The sequence below is a fragment of the Saccopteryx bilineata genome, chromosome 1 (genome assembly GCF_036850765.1).
Source record: "Saccopteryx bilineata isolate mSacBil1 chromosome 1, mSacBil1_pri_phased_curated, whole genome shotgun sequence".
Taxonomy (NCBI): domain Eukaryota; kingdom Metazoa; phylum Chordata; class Mammalia; order Chiroptera; family Emballonuridae; genus Saccopteryx; species Saccopteryx bilineata.
This window is the reverse complement of record NC_089490.1, coordinates 347,308,506-347,324,018: the sequence shown is the minus strand read 5'-3', so window position 1 is coordinate 347,324,018 and position 15,513 is coordinate 347,308,506. Positions and strand designations below refer to the sequence as shown.

The 15,513-nt window shown below is 41.5% G+C and overlaps 1 protein-coding gene and 1 non-coding gene across 3 annotated transcripts in view; both read left to right on the top strand.

Moving 5' to 3' along the window:
* MRPL48 (mitochondrial ribosomal protein L48) overlaps nucleotides 1-15,513 on the top strand; it is an 82,637-nt gene that overhangs the window by 19,220 nt on the left and 47,904 nt on the right. For both annotated transcript variants that reach the window (XM_066250198.1, XM_066250205.1), the window contains exons 2-3: nucleotides 3,267-3,319; nucleotides 7,988-8,025. In XM_066250198.1, the coding sequence (XP_066106295.1) occupies nucleotides 3,267-3,319; nucleotides 7,988-8,025 (91 nt within the window). The remainder of the gene's footprint in view (nucleotides 1-3,266; nucleotides 3,320-7,987; nucleotides 8,026-15,513) is intronic.
* On the top strand, nucleotides 12,829-12,933 carry LOC136321628 (U6 spliceosomal RNA). Its single transcript, XR_010728774.1, has one exon. It is a non-coding gene; the product is annotated as a U6 spliceosomal RNA (small nuclear RNA).

Here is a 15,513-nt window from a genome sequence, read left to right as displayed (position 1 = left end):
CTGGGGATGGCTCCTTGGCCTCTGCCCCAGGCGCTAGAGTGGCTCTGGTTGCGGCAGAGCGACGCCCCGGAGGGGCAAAGCATCGCCCCCTGGTGGGCAGAGCATCGCCCCTGGTGGGCGTGCCGGGTGGATCCCGGTCGGGCGCATGCGGGAGTCTGTCTGACTGTCTCTCCCCGTTTCCAGCTTCAGAAAAATACAAAAAAAAAAAAAAAAAAAAAATTAAACTTTATTTTAGGCCCTGGCTGGTGGCTCAGTAGATAGAGCACTGGCCAGCCTATGGACATCCTGCATTTGATTCCCAGTCAGGGCACACAGGAGAAGCAACCGTCTGCCTCTTCCCTTCTTCCTCTCCCTTTTCTCTCCCTCTTCTCTTCCTGCAGCCAGCGGCCCGATTGGTTCGAGCATGGCCCCTAGTGTTTTGGATAGCTCCATTGGAGTGCATCGGCATCAGGCACTAAAAATAGCTGGGTACTCAAGCATTGGCCCCAGATGGGGTTGCTGGGTGGATCTCGAGTCTGCCTCATTATCTCCCCTCCTCTCACCTGAAAAAGAAAATAAATAAATAAACTTTATTTTAGAATAGTTTTAGAATTACAAAAAAGTTGCAAAGATAGTACAGAGAATTCCAGTGTACTGCACATCTAGTTTTCCCTATTATCTTACATTAGTGTGGTACTGTGACAGTTTCTTAGATTTTCCTTTATTTCTGTATAAAGGGCTTAAAAAAAAATTTTTTTTTAAATCATACTACCAAACCTTTATTTACATAGTATGTTATTAGTCCAAGAGTAGACAGACAAAACAATGTCATAGAATAGAAAGTACAGCCCTGGCCGGTTGGCTCAGTGGTAGAGCGTCGGCCTGGCGTGCAGAAGTCCCGGGTTCGATTCCCGGCCAGGCCATACAGGAGAGGCGCCCCTCTGCTTTCCACCCCTCCCCCTCTCCTTCCTCTCTGTCTCTCTCTTCCCCTCCCACGGCTGAGGCTCCATTGGAGCGGGGATGGCCCAGGCGTTGGGGATGGCTCCTTGGCCTCTGCCCCAGGCGCTAGAGTGGCTCTGATCGCAACAGAGCGACGCCCCGGAGGGGCGGAGCATCGCCCCTGGTGGGCGGAGCTTCGCCCCTGGTGGGCGTGCCAGGTGTATCCCTGTCGGCTGCATGCGGGAGTCTATCTGTCTCTCCGTTTCCAGCTTCAGAAAAATACAAAAAAAAAAAAAAAAAAAGAAAGTACAAAAATAGAACAAGCATATATAGATATTTGATATATAATGAAGGTGACATTTTAAATTACTTAGCAAAAAAGGTAGACTTTTATTTTTTTTTCAGCTTTTTATTAATTTTATTTTTTTAATGGGGCAACATCAATACATCAGGATACATATATTCAAAGATAACAAGTCCAGGTTATCTTGTCGTTCAATTATGTTGCATACCCATCACCCAAAGTCAGGTTGTCCTCTGTCACCTTCTATCTAGTTTTCTTTGTGCCCCTCCCCCTCCCCCTTTCCCTTTCTCTCTCTCCCCTCCCCCCATAACCACCACACTCTTATCAATGTCTCTTAGTTTCACTTTTATGTAAAGGGCTTAAAATTTAATGATTGATTTTTAGTTGGAGAGGGAGAGAGAGAAAATGAGAGAGAGAGAAGCATCGATTTGCTGTTCCACTTATTCATACTGTTATTGGTTGATTCTTGTATGTGCCCTGACTGGGACTCAAACCTGCAACCTTGGCATATTGTGGAAGAACACTCTAACCAACTGAGCTACCTGGCCAGGGCTAAAAGGCTTTTAACACATACATATCGAAGGAATTGAAACTTACCCATAGTGGACAGAATTTTTTCTTTATGTTGTGGGACCTTAAAGACAGTATTTATTATCACGTTACTTTATAGAAAGGCTTCTATGTTAAACACTCCCTAAATAAAGCTATCCTTTATCTTTTCAGTAGGTGCCCAGTCGGACAGATTGAGATTGAAAGCACTGAGATGGCCAGAACCTCAGGCTTCCATTGCTACTGCCTCCTCTCGTTATTGTTTTGTTGATGTTGGTATCACTATTATTACTATTGAGAGAGACAGTATGCTGTAATAGAGGCATAGCCTTTGGAGTAAAACAGTTCTCTTAACTACTTATTAGCTCTAATTTCTTGGACTATAAAGTCAATAGGCCTTGGTGGCCTCACCTATAAAATTGCTTTGCAGTGTTTTAAGGATTAGGGAAGAAGTTAAGAGGGTCTGTCACATGGTGCCTGTTCTTGGCAAAAGCATAACAGTTATTGATCAATATTAGAAAAAAATAGATCAAATTGGAATGGGGAAATAAGGATTTTTAAAAAGGCAGCATGTAAATGTTAGAAGGAGAATGCAGGGTGCTGAGGAAGAAGCCCATTTGTGCAGAGAGAGAGAAGGGGTGCAGATGGAAACCAGAGGTGAGGGGCTTTTGTGAGCTCCACTAAGACTAGTGAGGCCTTTGATTCTAGGAGAAACCAGAGAAGATTCTCCTGGTTGTGGAACCGGATAATGTGTCAGTAGCTTTGTGAGCTCTGAATGAATGAAGAGAGAATTGTTTTTCCTGTGTGTTTGCTGGTCAGCTGGTGCAAGACTTTAATAAAGAATGGCCCACCAAAAAAAAAAAAAGGCAGCATGTAAAAAGGACTTCTAGGTTTTTTTTTTGTTGTTGTTGTTGTTTTGTATTTTTCTGAAGTTGGAAACGGGGAGGCAGTCAGACAGACTCCCGCATGCGCCCGACCGGGATCCACCTGGCGTCCGGCATGCCCTCCAGGGGGGATGCTCTGCCCATCTTGGGCCTCGCTCTGTTGCGACCAGAGCCATTCTAGCGCCTGAGGCAGAGGCCACAGAGCCATCCTCAGTGCCGGGGCAAACTTTGCTCCAATGGAGCCTTGGGTGCAGGAGGGGAAGAGAGAGACAGAGAGGAAGGAGAGGGGGAGGGGTGGAGAAGCAGATAGGCACTTCTCCTGTGTGCCCTGGCCGGGAATCGAACCCGGGACTCCTGCATGCCAGGCCAATGCTCTACCACTGAGCCAATCAGCCAGGGCCGGGGCTTCATTTTCTGCAGTGGCTGGAATAAGAAAAAAATATGACCTGGATTTACCTGCATGTTTGGTATTAAGTATAGGACAGCTTCTTTGCTGGACAAGAGTCTTTGGGTCCTTTTGGTTTATGTACTATGGGTTTCTAGCCTCTGTGAAGAGGTGCTTGGAAATTTATCAGTCCTTAGATTGTTCTAATGTGGCTGTTTTGCTGTAGGTGCTGTGTTTGAAGAATGGTATAATTTTTAAGCAAGTCTTTCCCCACTTAAGGTAAGGATATTAATAACAGTAGTTAAATATGGTTAATATTTGCATTTTGCTAAGTAGTTTACACAACATTTTTTCATTATCTCCACTTGCATGTCTACTAAGCATCTCAGGTGTGAACTCTGCCATTATGCTCTTTCACCAGCCTCAGTGGATGACAATTCCGTTCATCTGGTTGCTTAGACCAAAATTCTTGGAGTCATCCTTGATATTGCTATTACTGTACCTCTACATCCAATTTTTTTGTTCTCTTTATATTAATAATGATTTTATTTACATCTATTATTCTATATTAGTGATTTTTTTGTTTCTTTTTCTTTTTTAATTGAATTTATTGTAGTAACACTGGTTAACAAAATTATACAGGTTTCAGGTGCACAATTCTTCATACATTTTCAGGTGCACAATTCTGCACACATCTTCTGTACATTTTATTGTGTGTTCACCCTCCCCGCATATCCAATCCTTTAACAAATCCTATTAGTTCAACTTTTGAAATATTACCGAATTAGGCCCTGGCTTGTTGGCTCAGTGGTCGAGTGTCAGCCCGGCATATAGAAGTTCCGGGTTTGATTTTGGTCAGGGCACACAGGAAAAGTGACCATCTGCTTCTCCCCTGCCCTTCACCTCCTGCAACCATGGCTTGAATAGGCAAGTTGGCCCTGGGCACTGAGTATGGCTCCATGGCCTTGCCTTAGTTGCTAAAATAGCTTAGTTGCTAAACAACGGAGGAGCAGGCTCAGATGGGCAGAATATCAGCCCTAGATGGGGGTTTCTGGGTGGATCCCAGTTAGGGCACATGTGATAGTCTGTCTGTCCACCTCCCTACCTCTCACTTCATTAAAAAAAGAAAAGAAAAGAAATATCACAGAATTAAACAATTTTTCACTTCCAGTTTCAGGTCTTATATTTTCTGTTTGCTAAACTACTAGGAACCAGCTCCCTATCTTCTTACCTACCATCATCCTGCCTTCTAACAAGTCTCCCTGTTTTCACTTTTGTCTTTTATTCTTCACGCTAAAATCAGTGTGATTCTTTTTTTTTTTTTTTTAATTTTTCCTAAGTGAGAAGCGGGACACAGAGAGACAGACTCCTGCATGCACCCTGACCAAGAGTCACCCAGCAGACCTCTTATCAGGTGATGCTCTGTTGCTTGGCAACTGAGCTATTTTAGCACCTGAGGTGAGGCCATGGAGCCATCCTCAGCACCCAAAGCCAACTTGTTCCAACCAAGACAAGGCCGCAGGAATAGAAGAAAGGGATAGAGAGAGAGAAGGGAGAGAGGGAGAGGTGGAGAAGCAGATGGTCACTTCTCCTATGTGCCCTGACTGGGAATTGAACCTGGAACATCCACACACCAGGCTGACACTCTACCACTGAGCCAGCCGGCCAGGACCAGAGTGATTCTTTTAAAATCAAGTAAGCTCCCCTGGCCAGTTGACTCAGTGGTAGAGCGTCAGCCTGGCGTGCAGGAGTCCCGGGTTTGATTCCCGGCCAGGGCACACAGGAGAAGTGCCCATCTGCTTCTCCACCCCTCCCCCTCTCCTTCCTCTCTGTCTCTCTCTTCCCCTGCCGCAGCTGAGGCTCCATTGGAGCAAAGATGGGCCGGGCGCTGAGGATGGCTCTGTGGCCTCTGCCTCAGGTGCTAGAATGGCCCTGATTGCGGCAGAGCAACGCCCAAGATGGGCAGAGCATCGCCCCCTGGTGGGCGTGCCGGGTGGATCCCAGTCGGGTGCATGCGGGAGTCTGTCTGTCTGCCTCCCTGTTTCCAGCTTCGGAAAAATGCAAAAAATAAATAAAATAAATAAAATAAAATAAAATCAAGTAAGCTCATGTCACCTCTCTCAGAGCTCTTCAATCTTAATCAGAATTAGATCTACAGTGGTTACCATGGCTTACAAGCCTTTATATGATCTATTCTCTTGTTGTGTACTACTACTTCCTCAGCTCTAGTCACACTGGCTCCCTTTCTATTCCTTGATGATCTGAGCACAATCCTGCCTGGGGATCTTTGCACATTCTCCCCATAGATATCTATATGGTTTGCCTTCTGACTTTATTCAGGTTTGTGCCCAAATGTCATCTTATCAGAGAAGCCTTCCCCGACTACCCTTCCATCAATCTCTATCCCCTTACCTTGCTTTATTTTTCATAGAAGATATCACCATCTGACACACTTTATATATATGAATGTGTATATATACTTAAATTATCTGTCTTCCTCACCCTGCTTACTGGAATATAAGTATCATATGGATTAAGACTTTGCTAGTTTTGTTTACTACTGTATCCCTAGGGCCTAGAATGGTGTCTGACACATAGTAGGCATTTAATAAATATTTGTTTAATTAATTAATAACTTCATAATGGTCTAGTGAAACAAGTGATGTTATCTCAGTTTTCTGCATAAATAATTCAGAATTGTTAATTGATGACATAGCTAATATGAGTTGGAGTTAGGATTCAAACCTATATTGCATATATAATATGCTACTTCTCCATTATTTTTTCTTTAGATGATAATGAAGAGCATTTGGTAGTTTATTTATTTCTCTATTCAGTAGATATCCACTAAGTGTCTTATGTGTGGCAGTCACATGCTATGAAATAACAAATTGAATATCTTCCTGGACCATAGGACACTCATAAGCCTGGATGATTTTTTTTAGTCCTTTACATTTTTTTTTTCTTTTTTTTTTTTTCTTTCATTTTTCTGAAGCTGGAAACAGGGAGAGACAGTCAGACAGACTCCCGCATGCGCCCGACCGGGATCCACCCGGCACGCCCACCAGGGGCGACGCTCTGCCCACCAGGGGGCGATGCTCTGCCCATCCTGGGCGTCGCCATGTTGCGACCAGAGCCACTCTAGCGCCTGAGGCAGAGGCCACAGAGCCATCCCCAGCGCCCGGGCCATCTTTGCTCCAATGGAGCCTTGGCTGCAGGAGGGGAAGAGAGAGACAGAGAGGAAAGCGCGGCAGAGGGGTGGAGAAGCAAATGGGTGCTTCTCCTGTGTGCCCTGGCCGGGAATCGAACCCGGGTCCTCCGCACGCTAGGCCGACGCTCTACCGCTGAGCCAACCGGCCAGGGCCAGTCCTTTACATTTTTTGAAGACTTTTTCCTCTTATTGCCTTTCCATCTTAATCTATTTTTCCATTAACCAGTCAACTATTAAATATGCACTTACTTGGCACCATGTTAGGCATTTTACATGTTCTCTCTAATCTGAACCAAAAAATCTTAACCAGAAAAATATAAATATTGTTATTTTACAAAAGAGGAAATAGGCTCTGAGAGTTTAAGATAGATTTTCAGTCCCATGAGATTGTACTATTATCTGTGTTGTAAAAATGAGATAACAATTGCAGAGATATAAAACAACTTGCCTAAGGTCAGTTTTGAAATGGTGGAGTCAGCATTTTTTTTTTTTTTTTTTTTTTTTTTTTTACAGAGGCAGAGATAGACAGGGACAGACAGACAGGAACAGAGAGAGATGAGAAGCATCAATCATCAGTTTCTCATTGCGCATTGCGACTTCTTAGTTGTTCATTGATTGCTTTCTCACATGTGCCTTGACCGTGGGCCTTCAGCAGACCGAGTAACCCCTTGCTGGAGCCAGCGACCTTGGGTCCAAGCTGGCGAGCTCTTTGCTCAAGCCAGATGAGCCCGTGCGCGACCTCTGGGGTCTCGAACCTGGGTCCTTCCGCATCCCAGTCCGACGCTCTATCCACTGCGCCACCGCCTGGTCAGGCGGAGTCAGCATTTAATTACAGATCATCTTGTCTCTATCTTGTCCCACAGTTTAGTGTCAAAGCTTTGCAGGATCCTAGACTAAAATATTCTGATTACCTAGTCAGCCAAACAGAACCATTTTATTCTTCTCCATGTTCTCTGGCTTCTGTATCCAGTCTGGCTCTCATTGCTGTTCCTTCCTCTCTATCCTCCCTGAGCATGTTCTAATAATGAAAGACCAATACAAGAACCAAATCGCTGGTTCTCTTGCCTCACTCTCACCTCTCCCATTCATTTCTCACCTACTGCCAGGGTTAACGTTCTAAAACTTAAACTTGACTATATCACTCCTGTGCTTAAATTTTGCCAGGAGATTCCCACTACCTACACAGATTAAAGACCAAACTCCTTAGCACAGTGTACAAAGTTTTTCATAATCTGGACCCTGATTACCACTTTCCCCCTGTTCCCTTCCCTGGCTTAAATTCCATTTATATCCAGCTACTTGCTGTTCCTCAAACATACCACTTTTATCCCTCTGCTTAGAATGCTTTACCTGTAAGGGTAAATAATCAAGAACAGCTCGTTTTTAAAGCTCAGCTCAAATAGTTTCACCTTCCAGGTGGAAATGATCACACTTTCCTTTGTGCTCCACCAAGTCTTGTACATGTTTTTGTTTTGGATTAGTACTACATTGTGGCTTGCATTTGTTATGTATAATATCTCTCACCCAACTACAGACATTTACTTATTTTTGTATCCTCAAGACCTAGCACATTGTCTGGCACATAGTAAGTACTTAATATTTCTGGAAAGAAGAGAAGGAGAGAATAAGGAAATATCTAGCATTGACTTATCCTTAATGAGGAGTATACAAGTTTTAATAACTGTGCAAATAAATAGTATCTAATTGTATTCAACGTACTCTTTCCCTCTTTTTAGGTTCAAAACTTCAGGAGAGAATCCCATATGTTCTTCAGGTAAGCATTTATTTCCTGGTATGGTCTGCCTGCATTAAGAGACTTTCTAACAGTGATAAATTTGGCTAGACGGATGCCTAACATAGCTTTGAGAAGAGTGGCTGGGACCAGATCTGAGCCTTTACATTGAATAGGACAGCAGTAATGTTAACAGCAAGAGATCTGCAGTTAGTTGGATTCCAAATCAACCACATATTTATATGGGGCCTTTGCCTACCTCCCCATGGCTTGGTTTCCTCACTTAAAAAATGGGGATTCCTCACTTAAAAAATTATAGTATAACTACAGTGAATTACTTGAAGATTCAATGAGATTAAACACATAAAGTGCTCAAAAATGTTAGGTGTTTTGTGTAAGGTATTTTTCCCCGCCGAGAAGGAAGGAATGGGCCAGAGCCACAAAGTGTGGAATAGCAAACGGCTTTATTGAGTACAGAGCGCATCCCGCCCGGCAAGGTTCCCTGGCCCCGAGGAAAGAAAGATGGAGGAGATGGAGGCTAGGGAAGTTGCACAGATTAAACCACGTGGGAGATATTTAAAGGGTCCCTCTAGGGAAGTGGAGCTAACATGACGTGGTGAAATCCCACTGGCTGGCAGACGATGGCTTTTTTCCAAACGGTTCCTGTGAAGCCTCCTTTTGGCGCACTTGGTTGTGGGCAGTCCTAGCCAAAGTTCTCGGTTCTGAGTTCCCCACGTGACCATCCCCCATTATCCACTGACCTTACATTTTGTTTTTGTTATTATTTATATTATTAGTGCTACTATTCCAGACCTGTCTTTCATGTCTGTCATCTCAAAGGTTAGGATTTTGTCTAAAATGAATGTCCATTCAATCTGATTGACTCAATAAACTTTAATCTGTTTCAACCTAATGACTTGCCATTTTTGCTTTGTGTATTATGTGAGAAATTTGAAAGCTGTTGTTGTATTTTAATGACATCTCTCATTTGTCTAAAGAGTATCGGAGCAAAGGAATGGGAGTAAAGAAGGGAACTAACTAACATGAGTGCCTAATATGTGCCAGGCAGTGTAAAAGAGGTTTTATATTTGTTAATTATTTCAGATGTATAGAGAATCACCATTTCTTCTAGCCCCAAAACCCAGCATCACAAAATATGGGATTCTTTTTATTACTCATTCTCTCAACAAATATTTATTGTACCAGGATCTGTTTTAGATGTTGGGGCTACGAAATTAAGAGGGTACAGTTGTTGCCATTTGGAAGCTAACAGTCTTGTAAGAAGTAATTTTTTACATAGGTACTAAACTCATAGACCTTGACCATAGAGAACAATTTATGAATTTGACTCCAAAGGCAAGGGAAGTAAAGGCAAAAATAAATGAATGAGACTATCTCAAACTAAAAAGCTTCTGCACAACAAAAGAAACTGACAACAAAACAAATAGCCAACTAAATGGAAGATGATATTGCAAACAACAACTCAGATAAGGGGTTAATTTCCAAAATATATAAAGAACTCACAAAGCTCAGCAACAAACAAGCAAACAATCCAATTAGAAAATGGGGAGAGGACCTGAACAGACACTTCTCCCAAGAAGACATACAAATGGCCAACAGATATATGAAAAGATGCTCATCTTCACTAGCTATTCGAGCAATGCAAATCAAAACTACAATGAGATACCACCTCACACCTGTTGGCTTGGCTATTGTCAACAAGACAGGTAATAACAAGTGTTGGAAAGGCTGTGGAGAAAAAGGAACCCTCATCCACTGTTGATGGAAATGCAAATTAATACAAACATTATGGAAGAAAGTATGGTGGTTCCTCAAAAAATTAAGAATAGAACTACCATATGACGCAGCAATCCCTCTAATGGGTATCTATCACCAAAACTTGAAAACGTTGGTATGTAAAGACACATGCACCCCAGTGTTCATCGCAGCATTATTCACAGTGGCCAAGACATGGAAACAACCAAAGTATCCTTTGATAGAGGATTGGATAAAGATGTGGTACAATAGAATACTATTCAGCCATAAGAAATGATGACATAGTGTCATTTACGACAACATAGATGGACCTTGAGAACATTATAGAGAGTGAAATAAGTAAATCAGAAAAGGCTAAGAACTTTATGATTTCACATGTAGGTTGGATATATATATATATATATATATATTTTAAGTATCAATGTTAAATCCTGGTTTTTAAATTTATTTATTTACAGAGACAGGGAGTGAGTCAGAGAGAGGGATAGACAGGGACAGACAGACAGGAACGGAGAGAGATGAGAAGCATCAATCATTAGTTTTCCATTGCACGTTGCAACACCTTAGTTGTTCATTGATTGCTTTCTCATATGTGCCTTGACCGTGGGCCTTCAGCAGACCGAGTAACCCCTTGCTGGAGCCAGTGACCTTGGGTTCAAGCTGGTGGGCTTTTGCTCAAACCAGATGAGCCTGCGCTCAAACTGGCGACCTCGGGGTCTCAAACCTAGGTCCTCTGCATCCCAGTCCGACGCTCTATCCACTGCGCCACCGCCTGGTCAGGCTAGGTTGGATATTAAACTGAGACTCATGAACATAGATAAAATTGAAGCAGTAGCTTGACCTGTGGTGGTGCAGTGGATCAAGTGTTGACCTGGAATGCTGAGGTTGCCAGTTCAAAACCCTGGGCTTGCCCGGTCAAGGCACATATGGGAGTTGATGCTTCCTGCTCCTCCCCGCCTTCTCTCTCTCTCTCTCTCTCTCTCTCTCTCTCTCTCTCTCCTCTAAAATGAATCAATAAATAAATATAAATAAAAATCTTCTTAAAAAACAAAAATATATATAAAAAAAGTGAAGCAGTTACCAGGGGAAGGGGGATGGGGAGAAGGGTGCAAAGAGGGACAAATATAATGTGATGGAAAATGATTTGACTTTGAGTGATGGGTGTACAACCACCCATCATCAACAGTTCAAATGCTATAGAAATGTTCATCTGAAACCTATGTGCTCTTATTGATCAATGTCACCCTGTTAAAGTTAATTTTCTAAGTAAAATATAAAAAATAAAATTTTTTCCCCAAGAATACTACTGTGAACACTTATGTACCCACCACTTAGATTTAACTGTTCTTAACATTTTGCTTTCTCTATCAAACAATATAATACTTCACCTTTAAATACTTCAGCATGCATTTCTAGAAATAAGGATATTCTCTACATTCTGTTAAAGAGACACCAAACCTTTGTCTCACACAACAAAGATGTCACTGGTGACCTTAGTGACAGCAGTGTCTTTGTAGGTGGGATTGGTCTGTGTGGAAATCAACCGAGTGGACAAGTGGATGGGAGTTCAGGAGTTAGAGAAAGTTATTATAGACAATATTTTCACAAAGTTTGACTTTGAATGGGATGAGAGAAAGTTGGCAGGAGATAGAGAGGGGTATGTGGCTCAGGAAAGTTTCTATTTTAATGGGTATTTTTCACCTAATTACACTTTTTATTTTGAAAGATGTAAACAGTATAACAAAGCAAAAAATATGACGTCAAATAAACCCAGTTTTGGAAATTAACTAATTGATTGAGTTTAGAGAGAGAGGGAAAGAGAGCAACATCAATTTATTGTTTCACTTATTTATGCATTCATTGGTTGATTATTGTATGTGCCCTGACTGGGGTTTGAGCCTGCAACTTTGCCTGTGGGACAATGCTCTATAACCAACTGAGCTATCTGTCCAGAGGGCAGTTAACATTTTGTTAGACTTTCTTTTTCTTTTTGTGTAAAAAAAAAGAATTATGTTTAAGTCCTATTATTCCTTAGCTGTGGTTTCATCCCTTACCTCTTAACCAGAGGCAAAGTTCATTTTGAACTGCACTGTATTCTGAGGAGTCTTTTTTAAAAATTCATGTTAAAATTATCAACTGTTAAAAAGTCCTAAATGTATTCATATGATAAGTTTAATTTTCTTCTATTTCCTAGCCTTATGCCCCACACTGATAGCAATTTCTTATTCCTGTATATTTTTCAAGAAAGTTTTGTACATATTATGTACATGTATATAATATGTTTTTATGATATATCTTAAAGTTGGGCATTTAGGTTGTATTTAGTTTCTTTTATTTGAACAAATGCAGCAGCAACCATTTTTATACTTCTTTGTAAACTTGTTACTATACATTTGTAAGATAAATTCCTGGAACTGAAATTGCTGAATCAATAGATTGTGAATTGAAAATTTTGATAAATATCATCAGATTGCCCTTCAGAGAAGTTGTATTAATTTACATTTCTATTTTCTGGCCAAAACTGGATTTTATAAAACATCTTATTTTTTTTGCTCATGAAAAATTATGTCTCTTTGTAATTTGCATTTTTTGAGTTTGTCATCTTTTTCTATTTTTATTGGCCATTTGTTTTTATTTCCTTGTGAACTGCCTATTTAAATTTTTTGTCCATTTTTCTATTTCTTGTTTGTTTTTTCATTTTTGATCTGTAATAATATTTATATGGTTTCTATCAATATATAATAAGGAAATATGCATTTTTCTGTCATATATAATTTGTATTGTTTCCAGTCATGTTCCTTGACTTTGTTTTTGTGATTTTTGCTAAATAGAAATCTTAAATTTTTATACAGATGAATTTATTAAGCGTTCATTTCTAGATTTTCTTTCATGCTTAGGAAGATCTTCTGTATGCCAAGATTTTTTAAAAAAACTATTCTTTATGTTATCTTTTTGTATTTTTTTTAAATATGTAGTCTATCCAGAAATAGGACTGAGTAGAGATGCAATTTTTCTTGCAAAACGAGTGAGTAGTCAGTTGTTTTAGCATTAAAACATCCATCTTTTCATGTTCACTTCAGCAGCACATATACTAAAATTGGGACGATACAGAGAAGATTAGCACAGCCCCTGTGCAAGGATGACATGCAAATTTGGAAAGCGTTCCATATTTTAAAAAAACAAAAAATACCCATCTTTTTCCAATAGGTTTGCAAATGTCACCTAAACTTCCATATAGATCCAGGACTATTTTAATTTTGTTTTATTTTATTGATCTATCTGTATATTTGATGGCAGTACCAAGCTGTTTTAATACTAGTGGTTACTATAGTTTAGTAGTATATTTTATTATTTGATAGCTACCTAATTCTGAGGGGTTTTTTCGTTTTGTTTTTAAAGCTAAGATCAAGTAGGGCATGTTAAATGCTATTGGAAAAGCTCAATAGCCTGACCTGTGGTGGTGCAGTGGATAAATCATCGACCTGGAAAGCTGAGATTGCTGGTTCAAAACCCTGGACTTGCCTGGTCAAGGCACATAGGGGAGTTGATGCTTCCTGCTCCTCCTCCTGTTCTCTCTATCTCTTCCTCTCTCTCTAATAAAAATGAATAAATAAGCCCTGGCCGGTTGGCTCAGTGGTAGAGTGTCGGCCTGGCGTGCAGGAGTCCCGGGTTTGATTCCCGGCCAGGGCACACAGGAAAAGCGCCCATCTGCTTCTCCACCCCTCCCCCTCTCCTTCCTCTCTGCCTCTCTCTTCCCCTCTGGCAGCCAAGGTTCCATTGGAGCAAAGATGGGCCGGGCGCTGAGGATGGCTCTGTGGCCTCTGCCTCAGGCGCTAGAATGGCTCTGGTTGCAACAGATTGACGCCCCAGATGGGCAGAGCATCGCCCCCTGGTGGGTATGCCGGGTGGATCCCGGTTGGGCGCATGCGGGAGTATGTCTGACTGCCTCCCCATTTCCAACTTCAGAAAAATACACACACAAAAAAAGAATAAATAAAATCTAAAAAAAAAAAAATGGAAAGGCCCAATAGTGATCCTTCTGAAGAGATAGGTAGGAAGTAATAATTTACTCAGTTTCATATTTGGTGAAATTTAAATTGTCTCCAGGAATTTCTAATATAAACAACACTATGATGAATATCCTTGTACATTAGAATTTGTGTCCTTATCTGATTATTTACTTAGGACACATTTCTGTAAGTCAAACTGTTAAGTCAAAGGAAACGCACATTTTTAAAGCTATTGGTGTGCATTACCAAATTGCTCTGCAGAAAGGTTGCACCATTTTATACTTCTTTGGTATTTGAGAATCCCTTTTTATATACTTATCAATATTGTTATTTTTAAGATATTTGCTAATATTGTAAGTTGAATAACACTGTACCTTATATTTGTCATCTGCATGTCTTTGATTAATAGTTGCTTGAACACGTTTTCATACTGGCCATTGATGTTTTCCTTTGCCCATTTTCAACTGTTAGGGAATGCCAGTGTCTAGAAGGCTCCAAGGCCCAGGGTGACTCACCAGTGTTGGCATGCCAAGATAATTCTACTTGAAAAGTTGTCAGCCTTTTCTCAGCTTGATCTCAGGCTAAGATCAAGCATAGCACCTGTTCTTATCAGTTTACTTGAAAAGCTGGTATTTTTCTTGGGTTCCTTGAAATATCTTTAAAGTTAGAAATTTCAAAGCTGAATTATAATGATGTTCAGGAAAAAAAGTAGGGAGCAGTAACCTATTCCTACCTTCACCCATTAAACTCTCTGGGGCCCCAGGTACTGTACCAGGTGCTCTCTCCAAGGTATGGACCTAATTGCAGTAAGTGTCCTTTTCTTACTGATTTAAACATAATAGAGAGGTGTAGAAGTAAACATTTATAAAGAGGTCTAAAGAAGTTAAGTGAAGGGAAATCAGAGTCCTCTCATTGCAGCATGAGCACAAAGGTGAACTCAGGCTTTGGCCAGTTGGTTCAGTGGTAGAGTGTCTGCCCCATGTGTGGAAGTCTCAGGTTTAATTCCTGGTCAGGGCACACAGAAGTGAACATCTATCTGTTTCTCCACCCTTCCCCCTCCCCTTTCTCTCTCTCTCTCTCTTCTCCTCCCACAGCAATGTATGGCTCAAATGGTTCCAGCAAGTTGGCCTTGGGCGCTGAGGATGGCTCCATGGCCTTGCCTCAGGTGCTAAAGTAGCTCGGTTGCTGAGCAGTGGAGCCGCGGCCCCAGATGGACAGAATATCAAAGGGTAGGGGGCTTGCCAGGTGGCTCCTGGTTGGGGTGCATTCAGGAGCCTGTCTCTCTGCCTCCCTGCCTCTCACTTTAAAAAAAAGAGGTAGAGTCAGAGAAACATGGTATGTTGCAGTCCAAGTAGTTCAGAGTAATTAGAAAACCTGGTGTTGGGCAGATAAAATGTATTATGCTCACTTTGTTAAAGATAACATGAGGAGGCCGTTGCCCAGGTGATATTAATGTGTGTTGGGGTGGGCTAAAGGCAGGCAGAATCCTTGTAGCCTGGGGCTCGGTTTTGGGATTAAGCCTTTCCCACCTTTTTTGATGTGGGGTGGTACAATCCAATCATGCCTCAGAGAAGTGACTTTGTATTAGAGACTTCCCTATTATGTATATTGGATTAAGGGTTTGGATTTCTACACTATAAAATGGGGTCGGAGCGGGAGCTTGTGCTCTTGGTTCCAGAAATTATCATTAGAAGAGAGAGCAGAGGAGAGCAGAGAAAGGCCACATGGAGGAGGCCAGGAGAAG